The sequence below is a fragment of the Elephantulus edwardii genome, unplaced genomic scaffold (assembly GCF_000299155.1).
Source record: "Elephantulus edwardii isolate Elephantulus edwardi_28Jun2011 unplaced genomic scaffold, EleEdw1.0 scaffold00168, whole genome shotgun sequence".
Lineage (NCBI taxonomy): Eukaryota > Metazoa > Chordata > Mammalia > Macroscelidea > Macroscelididae > Elephantulus > Elephantulus edwardii.
This window is the reverse complement of record NW_006399918.1, coordinates 1,174,197-1,196,931: the sequence shown is the minus strand read 5'-3', so window position 1 is coordinate 1,196,931 and position 22,735 is coordinate 1,174,197. Positions and strand designations below refer to the sequence as shown.

Genomic DNA, 22,735 nt, shown 5'->3' with positions numbered 1-22,735 from the left:
GCCTGAGGGTCACAGATTAAAATCATCCACCTTTGGCTTCGTAGCATAATTTTCTATCCAATAGGCCAACAGAGCTCTCTATATATTGTTGTTAAGTGCTGTAGAGTCGTAGATGACTTATAGCGACCCTATGAATGAAAGACCTGAACACTTGTATAACTTTCACAGTTTCTTCACATTCATAGAGTTTCCAGAGGCAAACTATTTTGGAAGTGGATGCCACTCCTGCTTCCAAGCTTATTTTAATTGGGGCGCTCCATCAAACACTGTCCACCATGGATAACCATTATCACATTTGACACATCTAGTGTCATTTTATTTATGCTCAGAGAACTTGTAGCAATTGTTATAATGCAGGTCTTTCAGCTTTTTTAAGTCTGCAAATATATTTAGTGCTTTTACAGGTATAGATACTTTCACAGTCTGATAAGTTTATTGTTTGGGGTCAGTGTTTTTTTCCCCTTTGTTTTGCTTTATCTCTTTTGTATACTTTAAAAATATTGATCCACAGTTTTCTAATATGCATTGTTACCAACAAGAAATGAGGAACATTTCTTAAGTGGAAGGAACTGAAGAACGAATTCAAGCCTCAAGCTGCAGTACGTACGTACGGATGCTTTGGGTAGAACAGTAAATGATCCAGGAAGCATTAAAAGAAGATGGAAAAAGTATGCAGAGTCATTGTACCAAAAAGAATTGGCAGACACAGAAGAATTTCATGAAACAACGTGCGAGTAAGAGCTTGTGGCAATAAATGAAGTTCAAGCTGCTCTGAAAGAATTGGCAAAAAACAAGGTCCCGGGAATTCATGGTATACTAATTGATATATTTCAACAAACAGATGCTGTCCTAGATGTGCTCACCAAGTTGTGCCAAGAAATCTGGACCCCAACCACTTGGCCTACTGACTGGAAGAGATCTATATTTGTTCCCATTCCAAAGAAAGGTGATCAGACAGAGTGTGAGAATTATCGAACAATATCATTAATATCACATACAAGCAAGATTCTGCTGAAGATTATCCAAAAACAACTGGAACAGCACATCAACAGTAAACTACCAGAAGTGCAGCCTGGGTTTAGAAGAGGCTGTGGTACTAGGGATATCATAGTTAAGGCTAGATGGATCTTGGCTGAAAGCAGGAAAGACCAGAGGAATGTCTATCTGTGTTTGATTGACTATACAGTGGGGTTTGACTGTATAGACCACAACAAACTGGCTAACTCCGAGATGAATGGGAATCCCAGAACATATGTTTGTGCTTATGTGAAACCTATACTTGGACCAGAACGCAGCTGTCAGAAAAGAGCAAGGGAACATTGCATGGTTCAGAATTGGGAAGGGTGTATTTCCGAGATGTATCGTATCTTCATACCTTTTCAATCTATATGCAGAGCATATTATCTGGAAGGCTAGGTTCTATGAGGAGAAATGTGGCATCAGGATTGGAGGAAGACTCATCAACAATCTACATTATGCAGATGACACAACCCTGCTTGGTGAAACTGAGGAGGACCTGAAGCGCTTGCTACAGTAAGTCAAGGACTCCAGCCTACAATATGGATCGAAGCTCAATACTAAGAAAACAAAGATTCTCACCACTGGGCCAAATGGCAGCATCATGATGGATGGTGATGAGATTGAGATTGTAAACAGCTTTAGTTTGCTTAACTTCACAATCAACACTCTTGGCACCAGCAGCCAGGAAATTAAAAGACGTATTGCATTAAGAAAGTCTGCTGTTAGAGACCTCTCCAGAGGACTGAAGAGCAATGATGTCATTCTGGAGACTAAGGTGTGCATGATACAGCATATGATACAGCACATGATACAGTATGCATCAGAGAGCTGGACAATGATTAGGGATGATAGAAGGAGAATTGATGCCTTTGAACTGTGGTGTTGGAGAAGAGTATTGAATATACCATGGACTACTAAGAGAACTAAAAGATTCATCCAGAGAGAATTAAACCAGGCTGCTCCTTGGTGGCAAGGATTCTGAAGCTTCATCTAACATATTTTGGATATGTTACAAGGAGGGACCAGTCCTTGGAGAGGGATGTCATGCTTGGGAGGGTGGAGGGACAGCACAGGAGAGGAAGATCCTCAATGAGATGAATTGATTCAGTGACTGGGGTAATGAGGGTAGGTGTATCCGAGACAATAAAATTGGTGTAGGATAAAGTAGGAATTAGGGCTGTTGTACATATGGTCACATGGGTTGCAGGCAATTCAATGGCACATAATAACAACCACCACATATTTGTGAAGGCTATTGATCTATAAAACTATCTTTTCAATAATATCTTCACAACAACTTTGCCTCCTGTATTTGGTATAAGGGTTATATTTGTTTCATAAAATAAGTTTAAGAGTATTACACATTTTTCTATATTTTGAAATAGTTTAAGTAGAACTAGTGTCAGTTCTTTGAGTGTTTGTTAAAATTCACTGGTGAAGCCATCTGGACTAGATTTTTTTTTTGGTTGAGAGTATTTGTAAGATACTCTTTTTTTCTTTTATCTGCTCAAATTTTCAACCTCTATCTATCTTAGTTTTGGTACTGAGTTTCTAAAAGTTTGTCCATTTGCTCCATGTTTTAAATTGTAAAATTTGTTGTTGTTAGGTGTCATAGACTCAACTAAGATTCATTGTCACCATAGGTTTTTTTCCCCACTCTTTGCTTTTTAGTCTTGTTTTTATCGTGTGTCCCTTACAGATGAAGTATGTTTTCTTATCCATTATATGGCTCTTTTTCTTTTTACTGGTATACTTAATCCATTTACATTAAGTATAATTATTGATGTTGTTGTTGTTGATTGCCTTAGGGTTGAGCACGACTCTTAGTGACCCTGTGAACAAAAGGCCTGAAGCCCCTCTACAACTATCGACATTTATCGAAGTTCATAGGGTTTCCTGAGGCATGTTATTTAGGAAGTGGTTGCCACACCTACTTCCAAACTTGTCATAGTTTGTTACTGTTGTTATGTGCCATTGAGTCACTTGTGATGTATAGTAACCTTATGAAGAGCAGTTCTGAACCCTTCCCTGTCTTGAGCCAGCCTCACTAACTCAGACACACTAACCCTCATCATGCCAGTGACTGTATCACCATGTCATCCAGAGTGCCCCTCTCCTGTACTGTCCAACCACCCTTCCAAGCATGATGTCCTTCTCCAAGGACTGATCTCTCTTGGTTTTATTGCTATAATTTGTGACACTGTTTTTTTATGATGTTTTTAATTATTTGTTTTGCCTGCTTTCCAAGAATTATCTTCTTGTTACTGTTTTGGTGTTCACTAAATCCTTGTAGAGTTTCTATTTTTTATTTTGATGAGAAAATTTCTGATGTTTCTTGGGGCTAACCCTGTAAGTTACTATTTTGTTCCTACATCTAAAACATTAGTCCACTTTATCATAAAATCTGCTTGACTTCCTCCCTACTTAGAAGTTCTGCAATGTCAATTCTTGTTCCCCTCACTTGCTGGTTTTGTAATTCTTAATATTTCACCTCCTGTTTTCTGGTGTCTATGTTCGAGGATGACGATGTGTGTGCAGTTTCTGTTTGCTGTTTTTGCAGCACAACTGAGCCGACTGAGCCAGGAGTGGCGGCCATCTTTCCTGGTCAGATGGAACAGATTAAAGTGGGTCTTTAGTCTTGCCCGTGGGCGAAGCTATAGGAATTGCATACACAGCAAGCACTGCTGTCTTTTCCATCCTCAGTGAGCCACTGGCATGGATACTGCCATAGTCCTGAGTTCCCAGATTGAGTTGAAAATGTCCCAGCTGTTCAAAATGGCCACTCTGAGTTGTTTACGGCTCTGTGTTCCATTTTTCTCTTTATTTGATGTTTTCCTCCAATGTCTCCATTCAGTCAGTGCTTGAAGTGCTTCTTTGTCTTTTGTGCTTAAGTGTAAGCTTCCAAAAGTATCCTCTGTATTTGTTATTTTTGTTTTGTGCCTTCGGTGAAGAGAGTGTAGATCACCATATGTCTAGTTCTACATATTTTTAGAAAGTCCTTGTCTGTCACTTTATTCAATATTTTCTTTCAATTTTTCCTATAGTCAGTGTTTAAATTACCTTTTTTGAAAAAATAATTTCTTTTGAAATGTACAGTTCCAGGGTCATCATCTGTATTGGTTGTCTTTATTTTCTAATGTCTTACTTGAAGACAGCATCTAACAACAAACAACAACAACTTGTAGATGATCTGGGCTGTTGATCAGACACCTTCCATTTTCATGGTCTTAATGAAATACTGATCTCTTTCTTTTACATGTACACATGCCCACATTGACAGACACATGTGCACACATACACATATATACACACATGTGCACATAAACACACAGAACTGGCCACTTATGTGATTTATGTGAGGTCTTGGTTCTACCTTAGTAACACACACAACTAGGCACTTGCAAGTTTTATGTAAGGTGTTGGACTTATCCTCATCAGCTACATCTCATTTTTTTACTGTCTTCTTATTTAACATTTCACTTTTCTGACAGTGAAAATATATACTATTTTACTAATTATCAACATCTGGCAGTAAAAAGATGTGAAGTGAAAGTAATGATAGTCATGATGTTTAAAGTTATGTGCCAGCTTGGCTGAGCTATGATTCTCAGTGAGTTGGAAGTTATATAATGATGTGATTTGGCACTTATGTAATAATAAAATTCAGTAACTGTGTAATTTGCAGTTATGCAATGGTGTAAAATCTTCCATTTTGTAATCTGATATAGTCATCCCAAATTTTTACATAACACTGAGTTTCATATAAGGACCTGATCTTTCAAATCTACCATGTCAATGAGTGAGAAGTGAGTGTATAAAGCTCACAGAAGTCAGCTCTAACTGACATAAATGTGTTACTAAATCTGCCAAGCTCACTTCAGTCCTAGCTTCTCAGGGAGCCTTCCTGGTCTGTGTCATTCCAGTTATTCTCTCTACAAAAGCAAGCTTCTGAGTCACTTACTATATCCTTTTCACATTGTGTACATGAAATATTTTTTGTAATGAGCAAATGTTTTTGTGCATTATTAGATAAGGAATGTCATAACAATGATTCATATAAGTAGCATAGAATTTGGGGCTTGACACAATTTGCTAACCAGATCTTACTGAATTGAGGTATGGATACATCTTAAAAAGTAAAGACAACTTAAGAATGCCTTGGAAAGCAAGAAAAGAAAGTATTTCCAGACTTTAGAGATACTTCTGAGATACTTCAATCTACTTGAAAAACTAGACTAGAGCCTCAAAGAAAAGAGTTCGTTCAGAAAAACACTTTAAATTGACAGGGAGTTCTACAGTTGAAAATATCTAGTGTTATGGGACTACTGGAACTCAGAACTCAGAACTCTCCAGAACTTTAGGAGAGAATCTTATGGGTAGATGAGTATGATCCCAGGAAATTCTCTAGAAAAAAAACCCTCATATTGATGTTTAAGTCTTGAGATCTGGACCTGAGAGAAGGTTTGTTTTTCTACTTACTGTCTAACTCTGGGGTTGACAAGCTAGTTCGTTTTTAAATTGTTAAAAAAATAAAAAGAATATATCTTAACAGATGAAAGTCACACAAAATGGAAGGTTACTGGACCACAACCATGCCCATTCATTTACATATTGCCCATAGCTATTTTTAAACTGCAGTGGCAGAGTTGAGTAGTTACAAAAGAGACCATATGGTCCACAAAACCCAACTTATTTACTAGTTGACATTTTAAGGGGTGGTGGGGGGGGAGGGCGGGGAATGCTGCCTCTTGACTAAGCATAGTGCCAGTGAGCACTACATTCTGTTCTCAAGGCCAGTCCTGACGTTTCCCCTGCTCCCTGTCCTACTCTCAATATAGTACTACCTCCCTTTGCCAGGATATCTTTTTACTGGCCTTCAGAATCTTTTCTGGTGCTTCTAGAGGGCTGCTTGCTTCACCACATTCTAACTCCTGATAGCAACAGGAAATCAATAAAATTGAATGGATTAGAAATCCAAATTTAGGTCTACTTGGTACAGAGCCATAACGACATGTTCAGCATGCAGGGTGATGTCAGTTAACTGTGGTAGAATTGTCTCTGTGGTTTCAAGCCAAAGTCCAAGTGTCCATTGAAGTTGGTTATACCAGGCAAAGAAAACATCAACAAGATCAATCTCAGATCTTGACAGACCCCAACTGTCTCACAGTGTTTGACAAGGATTATGTCCTTCCAGAGAGTTATGTTCCACAAAGCTTTGGAAATTGACTATGTGACCTCATTCACTCTTTCTTTTTCCCCCAGTAATTTTCACTGGACCTGGACTCTTAGGTAAGTTAATTTTGCTTGTTTGTTTGTTTACTTATGAGGGGTGAAAGCAGGGGCTTGCTTTTGAGAAAGGAAGCTCGGAAATGTGGAAATCCGGACAGTACTTTGGTTCAAAACTTAACCATGAGACTTATTTTCTGATTTTCCATTCTACTCATTCAGTCTTGTCTTGTGTAGATATATAACTCTAGAACTATAAGGAACTATAGTGATTTAGGGAGCTCTGGTGGCATAGTCCATAAAGATTTCCATTGCTAACACAATGGACTTACCTCTTTGGTGGTTCAAGTCCACCATCAGCTATATGGGAAAAAAAACATGAGGAATCTCTTCCCAGGACTTACAACCTTAGATATCAAATGGGGACTTAGCTTCGAGTTGGTTCTGACACTACAGCAATGAGCTTTCTGTGTATGTTTATTTTGTCTTAGGTACTACAATAAAATGTTCTGAGATGATACAAATGTTGTTATGTGCCATTGAGCTGCCTGTGACTCATGGAAACCCTGTGTACGACAGTTCTTAATCCTGCCCTATCTTGATCCAATTTCATTGTCTCTGCAACACCTATCCCCATTACCTCAGTCTCTGAGTCAATCCACCTCATTCTGTGTCTTCCTCTCTTGTGCTGCCCCTCCACCATTCCAAGCATGATGTCTCCCTCCAAGGACTGGTACCTTCTGGCCATGTGCCCAAAGTATGTGAGATGGAGCTTCAAAATCCTAGCCTCTAAGGAGCAGTTTGGTTTCACCCTATCCAGGACAGATCTGTTTGTTCTCTTAGCAGTCCATGGTATGTTTAGTACTATTCTCTAGCACCACAATGCAAAGACATCGGTTCTTCTTCTATCAAAGAGTTTGCACTAACTTACCTGAAATAAAACCTACATGAACTGCTTCTGTGAAAAGTATTGCTAAGGAAATTCCAGGGAGCAGTTCTGTAACACACGGAGTCACTATGAGTCAGAATCAACTTGATGGCACTGTTTTTGTTGTTGTTCTTTTTATTTTGTAAAGAGACTCCAGGCCTCAAGAGTTCAAGGAAACACATGGCCTCCATGAGCCAAGAAGCTTGGTGAATCTCTTAATAGCAAATAATTTATTTCAGGCTAAGTAAGAGGAATTCTGTTCTGTCTTGTGGACTCATTAGGAGTCTGAATATACACAAGAATACAACTCTCTCTCTCTCTCTCACACACACACACACACATTTCATCTTTTGTGGTCATATTTGGAAAATTAGTTTCCTTTTGCCCTGCTGGGCACACCAGCACATCATCCAGGAAGCCTTCTCATCATTAATGGCATTTTTTTTTTAATTAGAAACTCACCTGTCTCTGTGCAGCATATTGGTGGACTAGCAGAGAAAGCTGGATGTCGCTTCCATTGGCTGCTTCTGCAAGGAGACTTTAGACAATGTACAAACTGCACAACCGAGCATAGATTGGACTTCACAAAGTGAATGATGAATCTATGGAAGGGGAAGATTATGATAGTACTTTATACAGTGGCAGTCTCTTTTACAATATTTCTCTGGTCTACTTTTTTTCTTGAGAGTGGAGACTTTGTCAGACAAAGGAACGTACAAACTCTGCTATAGATGTGGATACTCCTGAAGTCTGCTGGATACAATTTGATTTCTTAATTATAGCTTCCACTGGGTTCATAATTCAACTATCAGGTTATCTGACCTTTAAAATCTGACTTCCAGGGCTGTTCTATGGTGCTGGTACTGAGAGTCAATTAATATTTTTATAACTCTTCTACACCTTAAGATGTTTTTCCTCTGGACCTTGTTCCACTTTTCAAACTCTTTAATACCAAAGGCTGTTAATTTCACTACCTGAGGCACAGTTACCCTGATGAGCCCTTTGACTCTTTTACAGATTTTAAAATATTTTTATAGCATTTCTTTTTCGCCTCATACTGTATTTCTTTTTTATATACTCTTTATTTATTTATCTTTATATATCTATATCTCTATATGTTTCTATCTATCTATCTATCTATCATCTATCTATCTAATTTTTTCTTTTTCATGAGCTTTTCTAGTATTCCATTCCACACAAAAGGAAAACTCATTAAAAGGAAGGTTATTTTAAAACTAAGATTTTATTTCTCAAAATCAAATATGATAAAATCAAGTATGACAAGATGGAATAAAAAGAGAAAAACAGAAAACAAATTAACAAATAAAAGATAAACTTTACAATATAATTTAGTATCAGCCAGATCAGATTTTTCTCTCATTCAACTACTTCTTCTGGGGTTTATTCCAAGTGTAGGGATCATTGTCTTTGTACAGCGTTGAGACAAGGCAAGCACTAGGAAATCTGGTCCTCAGAAGTCTTGTTCCACTCATAAAGACAGCTGAACTATTCTATGTGGTTCATATTGGTATCTATCTGTTAAGTTGCTCTTGTCTAAATATACCAAAGACCACAAGTCCAAACCTGAATCATCTAAATGGACCAGAACTATCTCAGCTAAATATCCCATCCAGCCAATTATTCAATTCTGTGGAGCATTACGAATTCCTCTGTCTGTCTTTAACATTCTAGGGCTGCAAGAGTTTTGACATTATTTCAGTCTACTAAATATAAACCCTTAGAAACCCTTAGAGGGAGTAATACTACTTGTCCTACTCATCACTATTCTAAAAATCAATAAAATAATACCTTAAACATAGTATATGCTCAACTAATGGAGCCTGATGAGATCTCTGTTCTTTGTTATTTTTACTCTAACATCTATTTATGGTTCTTAGTGGAAGGAAGAGATTTCTGTTAGCATTGTTTTCTTTCATGTTTTAATCAGAAAACAGAACCAAGTCCTAAATTTCTCAAAACATATGTAAAGCTCTATGATACCTCTTCTACCCCAAGACTACAAAGCTGACTTTTTTCCATACCTGATGTTCTCTGTATTTCTTCTGAGGTAGAGGCTTGATCATGGACAAATGTCACAGGAAATGACACACTACACACACACACACACACACACACACACACACACACACAGAGAAAGAGACAGAGAGAGAGAGAGAGAGAGAGAGAGAGAGAGAATGGAGGGGGCGGGGAGAGAACAACTAACTTTCATCAAGTCAATTCCATCTCACAGATAAACTGTAGAACAGAGTAGAACTACACATCAGGTTTCCAAGGTAATAAACTTTAAGGAAGCAAAACAGATGACTGTATCTCGCCCCCCCCCTCCCCCGCCCCAGTGTAATTGGTGAATGGTTTGAACTGTTAGCTTTTCAGTTAGTAATAGAGCCACTAGTGCACCGTGGATCAGTTTATGAGCCCAAATTACACATGACGCCTCAGTCCCTCCTTAATTTAGCTTCCACAAAGAATGACAAAATCATGAAGAGGTAAGAACATAAAGTAATTTTTGTCAGGCTTGCATGGGGTTTCTACTAATTTCCAGGATCACCTGAGGACCTTAATTTCACTGCGTATTTATTTGTGAAATAGAGGGAGTATTATATAGGTCCTTTTACTTCTGACCAGATTCTGAGAATTCCGCTGGGTATTTAACCAAATATTTTTCATTTAATCTTCAAAGTGGAAAGTCCACAGTCATATCAAAGTGTTGTAGATGAAGTTGATAGGGAATTTGCAGTTAAGAATATAGCCAAATAAAAATTCAGAGCTGAGGTCTTGCAGATCCTCATCACACCTTCTGTGTTGGACTGAAGTAGTCCGAAGTCTACTGATTATGTACCTAAGTACTGTTTTGTCCCCCATCCTAGGTCTTCAGCTAATACTGCATTTCTTTCCAGAGTCTTCATACAGAGTGCAACTGGTGAGAGGGCCCCACCGCTGTGAAGGGCGCGTGGAGGTGGAGCAGAACGGTCAGTGGGGCACCGTGTGTGATGATGGCTGGGACCTGGAGGATGTGGCTGTGGTGTGTCGGGAGCTGGGCTGTGGAGCGGCTAAGGGAACACCCAGCGGTTTTATATATAAGCCACAGGCAGAAGAAACCCAGAACATCTTCATTCAAGATGTCAACTGCAATGGGAGGGAAGATACACTGGCTCAGTGTGAGAAAGAAGACTCTGATTACGGGAGTTGTAGCCATAAAGAAGATGCAGGAGCATCATGTGAGCGTAAGTGTGGCAGGGATCCCGGGTCAGATGCCCACGAGGCTGCTCTTACTTTTCTTTAGTTTCCAGTATGGAGTTTCACAAAAATTTCAATGGATAACTGGTGTCATTCACATCTCATCCTTTCTCAAACCTAAAGATAAACATCCCTAAACAGAACTGTTACCCTCTACTTGCTTGAGCTAATCCTTTCCCCTTAATTACACTATCTGTGAGAAATTGTTTTTTTTTCTAAACACACACACACACACAAACAAACAAAAAACAAAACCGCATATTCACAGCCCCTCCAGCAATCACTAAATGTGTGTTAAATATTGTGCTTTGTATCTGGGGTTAGGGTCTAGGTAGGGAGGAAGAAATAAGCTCATAAAGTGTAATGAATTCATGTTCTGTAGTTTCATATCTCAAGGAGTCCTCCAGCTGGTCAAGTAAACAGGAGATACTGGAAACTTACAGCACATTCTCATATATTTTTTTATATTCCATTACTCTCCTGCATGTATTTGTTTTTTATTATTGTTCAGTGTCATCAACTCAGTTCTGAGTCATAGTGAATCTATGCAAAACAAAGTGGAATACAGCCTGACCTGTACCATCCTTCTCAGCTCTGCTGTGCTTAAGCCCATTGAGTCAGTTATCATATAATTTATTTCCTCAAGGATCTTCCTCTTCTTCTTACACTGTCCTTTGACTTTCCCAAGCATAATGATGAATCTGGCTTCTCCTGGTAACGTGCCCTAAATCTTGAACAAAGCTCTTGCTTCTAAGGAGCTTACTGGTTGCATTTTTTCCAAGACATATTTGTTTGGAAGTCTCTACTAACCACAATTCAAAGACATCACTTCTTCAGTCTACTTTGTTATTGTTGTTAGGTACCATAGAGTCAAGTATGACTCATAGCTAGGTACTCTATGAACAAAAGATCTGAACCTTGTTCTACCTTGATCCATCCTCATATTTCCTGATACACAAGAGCCCATAGCAGCAGTCATTATGTTAATCCATCTGGTTGAGGGTCTTCCTCTCCTTTGATGAATCTCCAACCTTCCCAGCATCATTCTCCGGGGAATAGCACTTTCTAGCAACGTGTCCAAAGCACGTGAGGTGAAGTTTCATCATTCTTGCCTCCAAATAGCATTCCGGCTGCACCATCTCCAAGATGTATCTGTTTGTTCTCTTGGCCATCCATGGGATGTTCAGTGCTCTTATCTAACACCACAGCTCAAAGGCATCAGTTCTTTTTCTGTCATCCTTATACATTGTCTGGCTTCCACATGCATAGCAAAGTAATCAGAAAGACCATGGCCCGAATCAGACACACCTCAGACCTCAAACTGACATCATTATTCCTCAATAATTTGGAGAGGTTCCTAACTGCAGATTTCCCCAGTGCTACGTGCCTCCTTATTTGCTGATTGCCGGTACCAAAGGGTGTTATTTGTGGATCCAAGCAAGATGAAGCTATTGACAGTTTTAATTTCCTCTCCATCCATCATGACACTGCCTATTGGTGGAAAGGTAAGAATCTTTGTTTTCTTGATACTAGATGCAATCCATACCGAAGGCTGCATTTCTTGATCTTCTGTAACAAGGGCTTCAAGTCCTCCTCACTTTCAGCAAGCAAGGTTGTATAATTTGCATAATGCAGGTTATTGATGAGTCTCCCTCCAATCCTGATGCCACACTCCTCTTCATAATGTCCAGCTTCTCGGATAATTTGCTCAGCATACAGGTTGAATAGGTATGGAGAGATAATACAACACAGTCCCTTCTCAATTTTAAACCATGCAGTGTTCCCCTGCTCTGTTCACACAATGACCTCCTGGTCCAGGTATAGGCTCTGCATAAGCACGATACTTTAGTCATTGTTTAACTTCTACACGCACATTAAGCAATTGAAAATGCCATGGATTGGGTGCATGTGCTCTTGTCTTTTGTAACGTATTTGTTTTCTATGTGTTAATGATTCCCCCCCCACTCCTCAGTCACTGTACACTTTTCTCCCATTAGACTGATTTGGCTGAGAGGCTAAGCTCTGTCTTCTTTTTCTTTGTCTCCATAAGAGTTTGCTACCGTGGAAACAATAACTGAATCTTTGTGGTCTGATGCTGAGCCTTCTTTTCTATTTCTTATAAACATTGACGTTTGGGAACACTAATTAGGGATAGTTGGGTTATTATACTGACATGGACAGCAAAAGCCTTTGGTTTTGGACATATCAGAGTTCTGGTGACCTAGTTTATAAGGAGTTTCTTTGCAGTCCCAAAGTTGAAGCTTCTCTGACAGTTCATATCTATTAACAGTCCAGGTAGAGCAAAACGATCAATCTCTTCTAGTGTCATTTCCAGCCTTGGAAACAAGCTGGAGGATAAGCTATGACTCAGTTCTGGCTGGATGGCAATGAGAGTTTACTTTGCTTTAAGTGCATTACTATGATTCCTTGTAGGCCATATGCATTATTCATTTTGCATATGACCTACAATGACATTAAGCAAAATGACTGAAACAGTACATCAACAGAGAATTACTAGACGTGCAAGCTGGGTTTAGAAGAGGCCATAGCACTAGGGACATCATAGCCAATGGTAGATGGATCTTGGTCAAAAGCAGACAGTACCAGAGGAATATCTATTTCTATTTCATTGACTATGCAAGGACATTTGATTGTGTGAATCATAACAAATTGTAGCTTACATTGAGGAGAATGGGAATCCCAAAACACTTAATTGTGCTCTTGAGAAATCTACATTGAATCAGAAATAGTAGTCCGAACAGAGCAGGGAAACACTGCATGGTTCAGGATCAGGAAAGCTGTGTGTCAGGGATGCATCCTATCTCCATACCTTTTCAATATATATTTGGAACAGATCATTCAGAGACTGGACGTTATAAGGAGGAATGCAGCAACAGGATTGGAGAAAAACTTAACAACAATCTGCAGATGACACAACCCTGCTTGCTGAAACTGAGGAGGACTTGAGGCGTTTACTGTAGGTCAAGGACTATAGTCTTAAGTATGGATTAAAGCTCAACATCAAGAAAACAGAGATTCTCATCAATTGGCCAATTGACAGCATCATGACAGGTGGAGAAGAGATTGAGATTGTTAACAACTTCAGCTTATGTGGTTCCACAATCAACACTCTTGGCACTAACAGTCAAGAAATCAAAGTATTAATTGTATTGGGAAAGTCTGCTATCAGAGACATCTCCAGAGTACTGAAGAACAACAATGTCAGTCCAGAGACTAAGGCATGCCTGATTCAGGCCGTGGTCTTTGCAATTACTTACTATGCATAAGAGAACTGGACAATGACTAATGATAGAAGAAGAATTGATACCTTTGCATAGTGGTACTAGAGAAGAGTATTGAGCATAATGTGGACTGCCAATAGACCAAACAGATCTATCATAGAAGTGAAAATAGGCTACTCCTTAGAGGCAAGAATTTTGGAACATAACAAGCAGTTGCAAAGACCATGGCTTGGAAAAATTGCACCTTAGTTTGTAGAGTGGCATCATTGCTCCTCAGTACTCTGGAGAAGTCTCTGACAGCAGATTTTCCCAGTGCAGTTTATCTATTGGTACTGCTGGTACCAATAATGTTGATTGTGGAGTGAAGCAGCTGAAATTGTTAACAATCTCAATCTCTTCTCCACCTATCATGGTGCAACCAATTGGCCCGGTGGTGAGAATCTTTGTTTTCTTGATATTGAGCTTCAATTCATATTGAAGATTGCAGTCCTTGACTTTCTGCGATAAATGCCTCATTTCCTCCTCACTTTCAATAAGCAAAGTTGTGTCATATGCAAGTTAACTCATATAAATTGATGAGTCTTCCTCTAATCTTGATGCCACATTCCTTCTTGTAAAGTCTAGCCTCCCAAAAGACCTGTTTCACATGTAAATTGAAAAGATATTGAGATAAGATACATTCCTGATATACACCTTTCCTGATTTTGATCCATGCAGTGTCTCTTTGCTCCATTCTGAGGACTGCTTCCTGGTCCATATATACGTTTTGCATGAGCACAATCAAATTTTCTGGGATTCCCATTCTTCTCAAGGTTAGTCACAATCTGTTGTGATCCATATAGTCAAATGTCTTCATAGTCAATGAAACACAGATATACATTCCCTTGGTACTCTCTTCTTTCAGCTAAGATCCATCTAACATTGGCTATAATGTCCCTTGTGCCATGGCCTCTTCTAAACCAACCTTGCTCATCTGGCAGTTTTCTGTTCCAGTGGCTTTTGAATAATCTTCAGCAGGATTTTCCTTGCATGTGTTATTATTGATATTATATGGTAATTCCCACACTGTTTTGACAGATCACAATTTTTTTTAATGGGAATAAATATGAAAACTGATAATTGTTTTCCAGATTTCTTGGCACAACCTGATGAACACACCTAAGGCCATATCGGTTTGTTGGAATATATCAATTGGTATTTCATTAATTCTTGGGGTCTTTTTTTTTTCTTTTCTAATTCCTTCAGAGACACTTAAACTTCCTACTTCATCACCATTGTCTCTCAATCATATTTTGATTTATAAAAGTCTCTGTGTCAAACAATTCTTCTTGTTATAGTGATTTTATGTATTCCTTCCATCTTCTTTTGATGCTTTCTGGATCAGTCAACATTCTGCCCACAGTATCCTTAAGTATTGCAACTCAAGGACTGAATTTATTATTCAGTTTTTTCCGCTTAAGAAGTGCTAAGCAAGTTCATCCATACATTGTGTTTATGAAGGTATATTGTATTTTATACAATAATTTACACATTGCGTTTCATAAATGTACTTTATATTCTATAAAATTATTCATGTATATTTAGTTTCATTCATTCCATTATGTTTTATATAAGCATCCATACACATTGTGCCTCAGATAATGATATACTAGTGATCCATGCCTTTCATCCCCCACCTAATCAAGCTCCATTGCACCCTTCCCATTCCCTCACACCTCTTTTTGCTCCTCTAATCTCCACTGTCCTAGCGATTTCCATCTTCTTCTGCTCCCTTCGGCCCTTCGCTGTGCTTTAATTTTTTTATCTTACTTTAAAAAAGTTGTACAATATTTCCACTCACCTTTAGTAAAATACAAATGAAAAGTTGAATGCTTGAATAATTTTAAAAAGTAAAAATGATGTGGAAATGATTTATAGCTCAACTCAGAATTGACTCATTGTTTCATATATCTATTCATTCAACAAACCTCTATAAGAAATTATTAAGAGCTAAGTGTTATTATTGTTGTTATGCACTCAAACATATATTGTACAAAACAAGTGCGTAAAGATGTGTATGCTAACTCCCTTTTCAGAAAAGATTGCTTTTGCAGGGAACAGACACTTCCTCTTTTCCCCAGTTCCAGAGACTGTGCGGTTGACTGATGGCCTTGGACGCTGCATGGGTCGAGTGGAGGTGAAGTACCAGGGCCAGTGGAGCTCCGTGTGCAAAGCAGGATGGAACCTCCAGGAGGCCAAGGTAGTGTGCCGACAGCTGGGATGTGGACGGGCCATTTTGACCCGTGGATGCTGTGACAGAGCTACTCAAGGCCGAGGACCCATCTGGCCAAACAGAGTATTATGCTCAGGAAAAGAGCTAACCCTTGAAGACTGCCTTTCCATACCTCAGGAGGAGAACTGCACCCATACTGAAGACACTTGGGTGCAGTGTGAAGGTGAGGCCCACGAGTTCAGGGACTAGATTTAGCTGTAAACTTACTAAGTGGTACTTCAGGTAGTCATAATTTACAGAGAATTATGTATAGATATGGAGATTTACTTAATTGTGTTTATCTTCAATATTCCTTTTTTCACTTGGTTACAGGTGTATTTATTTTACTCCAGCAACAGAATAAAATACAATTTCTTTACCTATTTTTCATGAGAACATTTCATTGAGGAAACATGCAAAATAAGAACTTAGACTCAGTTCCTAGTGATTAAGCATGTTTTCAATTTTGCTTTACTGTAAAATATTTGTAATGGACTGCATATGGTGTAGAACATTGATCCTGTTTTTCCAAATCTTGTCACAATAAGTTAGATAAAATAAATTTGTCTGGAATAGACAATGCTGAGTGAAATAGCTCAGTCACAAAAGGACAAATACTGCATAAGATCATTGTTATAACAATAGAATGCATACAGTAGGGAGGTAGAGGGAGATTAAGAGAAGAATGGATACATAGGGAGCATTTTGTTGCACTGGAATAGGTGAAAGGAAGGATAATCTGAGAGGAATAGATTATTAGATGTTATATGTATGACAATTAACAACTTGAAACAGAAAAAGCATTGCAAAGTTATTTGGGGGATAGGGAAGGAAGAAAATGTATATGTATGAATGAATGAAAACCATCTCCTTGTAAACTTTCATTAAAATCACATTCAAACCCCCAAACCCCAATACCAATTATTATGCAGTTCAAATCCACCAGCTGCTCTGAGGAAAAAAAGATGGACAATCTCCTCCTGTATGATGAACAACTTTTGAAAACTTGCTGTTGGGTCAGCTATGGTTCGGTTCTGACTCTGTGTTACACAACCATTGTTACAGTAAAGGATTATGATGGAATAATTTAAGAATTTAACTTCCATCTAAAAGGCTGGTGTTGAAATTCACAAGTTGCTCTCTGCAGTAAAAAACTGGAGCTGCCTGCTTCTGTAAGGATTTACAGTGTTGGAAACCCTAGATATGGATCCAGGCCATGGTCTTTGCAATTACTTGCTATGCACCAGAGTGCTGGACAATGACTAGGGATGATAGAAGGGGAGTTGATAGCTTTGAGCTGTGGTGCTGGAGAAGAGTGTTGAATATACTGTGGACTGCTAGGAGAACAAACAGGTTTGTCATGGAGAGGGTGAAACCAGGCTGTTCCTTGGAAACAAGGATAGTAAAGCTCCACGTGACATACTTTGGGCATGTTGTGAGGAGGGACCAGTCCTTGGACAGGGACATCATGCTTGGGAGGGTGGAGGGACAGTGCAAGAGAGAGAGGATGAGATGAATTGACTCAGTGACCAGGACAATGGAGGTAGGTGTGTCAGAGACCGTGAAGTTGGCTCAGGATAGAGCAGCATTCAGAGATGTACATAGAGCTTGCTCATGTTGCTGTGAGTCACAAATGACTCGATGGCACATAACAACAACCATCACTACCATAGAAACATAGAGAACTTTGTCTCTTCCTTTTCTTAGCATTTAAAAAAATATATATCTACTTTATTGTGATTTGAGTGACAATTGACAAAGAAATTTTGATTTCCATTCAAATTGTGTTTTGGGGTTTGTTTTTTTGCTGACATGGATCATAATCATTCTAATGTGACATTAATCTTCCCACTTCCTCCCTTGGTTTCCTGTTTTCATTTGTCCTTGTTGACTTTCCCTTTCTACTTCTGAGCTTTATTCCTGGGTAAATGCCGACTCTTTTAATCTTCTGTGATTGATTGTTTTGAGGTAGACTTTCCTCCCTTGTGTTGTTCATCATTTTATAGCCTGTCTATTGTTTGGCTGAACGTTGAGGTATAGGGGTGATTTAAGTTTCCAGCTTGAAGGATGACTTAGGGCAAAATCTCGGAAGTTCTACTAGCATCTCCCAGACCAGTGAGCATAATTTTCTTATAGTGATTTTCAGTTTTCACCCACATTTCCTCCTACTTTATCATGCTTCAAATCTTGGACTTTCAGGAGAGTTCTCAGAAAATGCATTGATACATAAAAAGAAGGTAAATCATTCCACATATTGCTTAAGTTATTTTATTTTTTTAAAAAAAAACGAAAACAAAAACAAACCCAAACTACTAGGATATAATTGACAAGCATTAGGTTTATAAAATAAATGAGAAATAAAATTATTTTTGTTAAGGACAGAAAACTGGATTGCACACTTTGGAATCTGATGGAGACCTAGAGAATGAGCTGAATCATAGGTGGAGAGTTTCCTATTTGATGAGGTATCTGAGTAAAGACGTTGATCAACTTACTTTTTTTCTTTCCCTGTCATTTTTCAACTCTTGATCTCCTCCTCCACCCACAGATCCTTTTCAGCTCAGGCTAGAAGGAGGAGATAGCCACTGCTCTGGGAGACTGGCTGTGCTACATGACGGAATATGGGGCTCTGTCTGTGATGATGGCTGGGGAAGAAAGGAGGATCAGGTGGTATGCAAGCAATTGGGCTGTGGGGAGCCTTTCTCTCAACCCCTCAATACCAGGAAACGCTTTGGTCCTGGGGCTGGCCGCATCTGGCTGGATGATGTTCGTTGCTCAGGAAGAGAACAGTCCCTGGATCAGTGCAGACACAGGTTCTGGGGATATCACGACTGCACTCACAAGGAAGATGTGGCCATCATTTGCTCAGGTAAGTTCTGCAGCTGTTATCCATGACTGATGGGTGGCAGTGGGAACTCTTTCGACATGTCCATGAGTCTTACCAGAGAATTTGCAATAGCTATCCTGAAGTGTAGAATTCTTCGGGGATGGGCAGGAGAATCCTTGCCCTCTCAATTTAGAGCAAGCAATGCAAGTGAGTGAGCTCTGGTGGCTTAGTGGCAAGCAAAGGCATGTTGTTAAAATTCTGTGGAAAGATGGTCAATCTTCGGTGTGATTTACTGACTTTGAAAATCCACTGGAGTTTCAACTATGAGTTGGTACCGACTTTATGATACACAACAACACAGCAACAATGCAAATGAATGGCTGACTCAAAAGGACAACTGAACAGCAGCTCAGTTTTACAATCAGAGTGAGAGCTGACAAGTTACTTGGCTCTGAAATTAGGTAAGACATCACAGCTGAACAACGAATATGAGATGTAGCTTAGGGCACAGAAGAAAGAGAGATTTGGTGCCATAAATTTAAACAGTGGTCTTAGTCACTTAACTCCTTTAAACATCAGCATTTTGGTGTGTAAAAACACAGAAATATTTATTCCCTTTATTTTAATGAGTTTAATTATTTTGATGGATTTGTGTAAATATTATTGGAAATTTACATGAGATCTGGTAGGAGAATCCCTGGGGTATGACCAAAAAAGCAGAAAATGGGACATGGGAGCACAGGGCCATGAACCTTTCTCTGAAAGGATAAGAGGGAGTGAAAATAGTATAGTCTCTCACCACACCAGAGCAAAAAGCAGATGAGTCTTAGCCCAGCCCTATGGTCTCTCTAGAGCCTCATCAGTAGCAAGAAATTTATTTGTTGTTGACTTACAGTCGTGACCCACAGTTGTGGTATCGAGAATAGGTTTTATTAGGAAAGTAAGTTGGAAATGGGAGAGGCAAAGTATATTACCCAATGCAAACCCAGGTTTTAGCCCAGCAGTTCCAAGGCACAATTAGTCCAGACTCCAGTTTCAGTTCAGCAGTCAGCTTTTCCTTCCATCATCTGGCAAGAAAAGCAAAGACCTTTAAAGGTGGCCTTGGACTCTTCCGGTTACACCTTGATACAGTTTGTCCACAGCAATGCCTTAGTTTCTCCACCACCATTATCAAAGTCTTGCCACCAGCATCTAGGTTTCAACAAGGCTGTGCTCCAGTCTCCCTCAAATCTTGTTGCACAATGTGGGAAGCACTCTCTTTATTATCCTTAACCCAGTCCCACAGCTGTTGATGATTTTTCCAAACCCTATGTCTGTAGTTAAGGTAGCTGGAACGCAGAAAGGGCTAATGTAATGCCTAAGAAAGCCAACTTCTAGCTAATTCAATAGGTATTAAACAGATCAACTAGGAGACTGGACTCTATGAAGAGGTATGTGGTGTCAGGATTGGAGGAAGGCTCATCAACAACCTGCATTATGCAGATGACACACCTTTGCTTGCTGAAACTGAGGAGGACCTGAGACATATGCTGCAGAAGGTCAAGGACATGGATCAAAGCTCAGCATCAAGAAAACAAAGATTCTCATCACTGGGCCAACTGGCAGCATCCTGATAGATGGTGAAGAGATTGGTATTGTTAACAACTTCAGTTTGTTTGTCTCCACAATCAGTAGTCTTGGTACCAGCAACCAGGAAACTAAAAGACAAATTGCATTAGGAAGATCTGCTGTCACAGACCTCACCAGAGTACTGAAGAGCAATGATATAACTATGGAGACAGGTACACCTGGTCTAGGCCATGGTCTTCACAATTAATTGCTATGCATCAGAAAGCTGGACAATGATTAGGGGTGACATGAGAATTGATGTCTTTGAGTTATGGTGCTGGAGAAGACTAATGAATATACCATGGACCACTAGGAAAATAAACAGGTTCTTCCCGGAGAGGTTGAAAACAGGCTATTCCTTGGAGGCAAATATTCTGAAGCATCATCTGACGTAATTTTGGCATGTTGCAAGGATGTACCAGTCCTTGGAGAGGGACATCCTGCTTGGGAGGATGGAGAGACAGCTCAAGAGAGGAAGATCTTGGATGAGATGAATTGGCTCAGTGACTGAGGTAATGGGAGTGGGTATGTCAGAGATGATGAGGTTGGCTCAGGACAGAGCAGGGTTCAGAGCTGTTGTCACTATGAGTTGCAAGCAACTTGACAGAACTTAACAATAATAACACTGTATTAGTTTGTTAACTTGACTCCATGTTATATGGGATGTTAGGAGTGTCTTAGGCCCTGGAAGGGTTCTTTAGCCTCTTTGAGTTTAAGTGAAACAATGCCTTAATTAACTTTGCCATCCTTACTGTATCTTCTTCTCTTTACAGAGCAGTAGCCTGGCCTTCTTGATGCTTCATAAGATTCCTACTGACCCCAGAACAACCCATCTTATCTCATGGACCCCAATCATTTCAGTGCTCATCCTGAGCCTGCAGGCTTTGTCCACCACCTTTCATCCCTTTAGCAGGAGTCTGAATACTGAGTAAACCTTGCTGTCCAACCCAAGATCTTCATCTTCATCTGGAGATAATAGATTATAAGAAGAAATGGAACCTTGGACTGGGAAAATGATCTTTCAATTGTCCTGTTCTTACCACTGAGCATTTGACATTGGTGTTAGCCTTTCCTGTCTCTTCCCAACCTGTGTAGAACTCCCATACCTGCCATTTTGGCACGATGTGCAGGTCATTCCCAAGACAAGATCTATGTTTGTAAAGAAGTTGGAAGGAATAAAACAATTAAAAAAGTATGAGTAGACAATTTCCTCAAACTTGGAGGATAACTTAGAATCATCTTATACTGTCATAAAATCTTGGGTGGGCACCACTGAACACTTCTCTCCTTTTTTATTGTTGTTGATTGCCGTTGAGTTAACACGTTGCCACAAATGACAGCTATAAGCATGGTCTAAACACGGTCGCCAATTTAAAGTGTGTGGCAACGTGTTAATCACGACTCATAGCAACCCTATGAGCAAAAGACCTGAAACCTTTTTATAACTATCAGCGTTTCTCAAAGTTCATAGAGTTTCCAGAAACATGTTGTTTAGGGAGTGAATGCCACTCCCGCTTCCTTATTACCTAGTGAAACTAGAAAGCGTGGAGTCCTTTAATCTATGACCTAAAATTTTCATAACACTGGGAAAAGATATTGAATCCTCTGAATCTTATGAAAAACACTCTTTTTGCTCATTCGCACACACTGCCTACCAACATGATTGGCCTTTAACAAGAAGAATTGTAGATGGATATTAATTTTACCTAAGGTAGAATGTATTGAATGTGCATTTTTCACTGGGAGAGGGGCCAAAAAGAGTAGAATGAGATTGGGATCCAGAGTTGTTATGTTTCATGACAATTGGAAAATATGATTTTCATTTTATCAACTGAAGATTTGGGACCTGTTGACCTGAGATAATTTGAATTTTTAAAAACATTTTCTAAGGTGAGAATCAAGACTCAATGGTAATAATAAATTATCTTGGACACTGAGACAAATTTGTATACTTAGAGAGTGCCTATATTCACTGTCTCATAAATCAGGTATCAGAGTCTTATCAGTTGTCTATCTATGTGATATACTTTAAAAAATTTTATTTAAAAAAATTTCATGCTCATTTATTTGCAAAATTCAAATATGTTGCTGTTCACACCAGATCATTCCCATTTTCCTCACTCCCCCCACCCATCAAATCGTACAATCCCATGATTAATCCTCCCTTCACATCTTCATCATCTGCTTCCACTACCCCGCCTCCCCTTGGATCCTCATACTTATTCTACAATAATGGTTTTATACAGTATTTGTCCTTGTGGGACTGAGTTAACTCACTCAGCATAATGCTCTTATGTCTCTCTCAAGTTAGGTAATAATTTTATACTGGTTTGCACACAAAGTTCATAGACATTGTTTTACAACATATATGTGTT

General features: G+C 39.2%; 1 protein-coding gene across 1 annotated transcript; it reads left to right on the top strand.

The window, feature by feature from the left end:
• Positions 1-6,031: 6,031 nt before the first annotated feature.
• Positions 6,032-21,562, top strand: CD5L (CD5 molecule-like). Its single transcript, XM_006895502.1, has 6 exons — positions 6,032-6,047; positions 6,283-6,309; positions 10,093-10,428; positions 15,795-16,109; positions 18,474-18,794; positions 21,456-21,562. Exons 1-6 carry the CDS (start codon positions 6,032-6,034, stop codon positions 21,560-21,562), a joined length of 1,122 nt encoding a protein of 373 aa, XP_006895564.1.
• Positions 21,563-22,735: the final 1,173 nt, after the last annotated feature.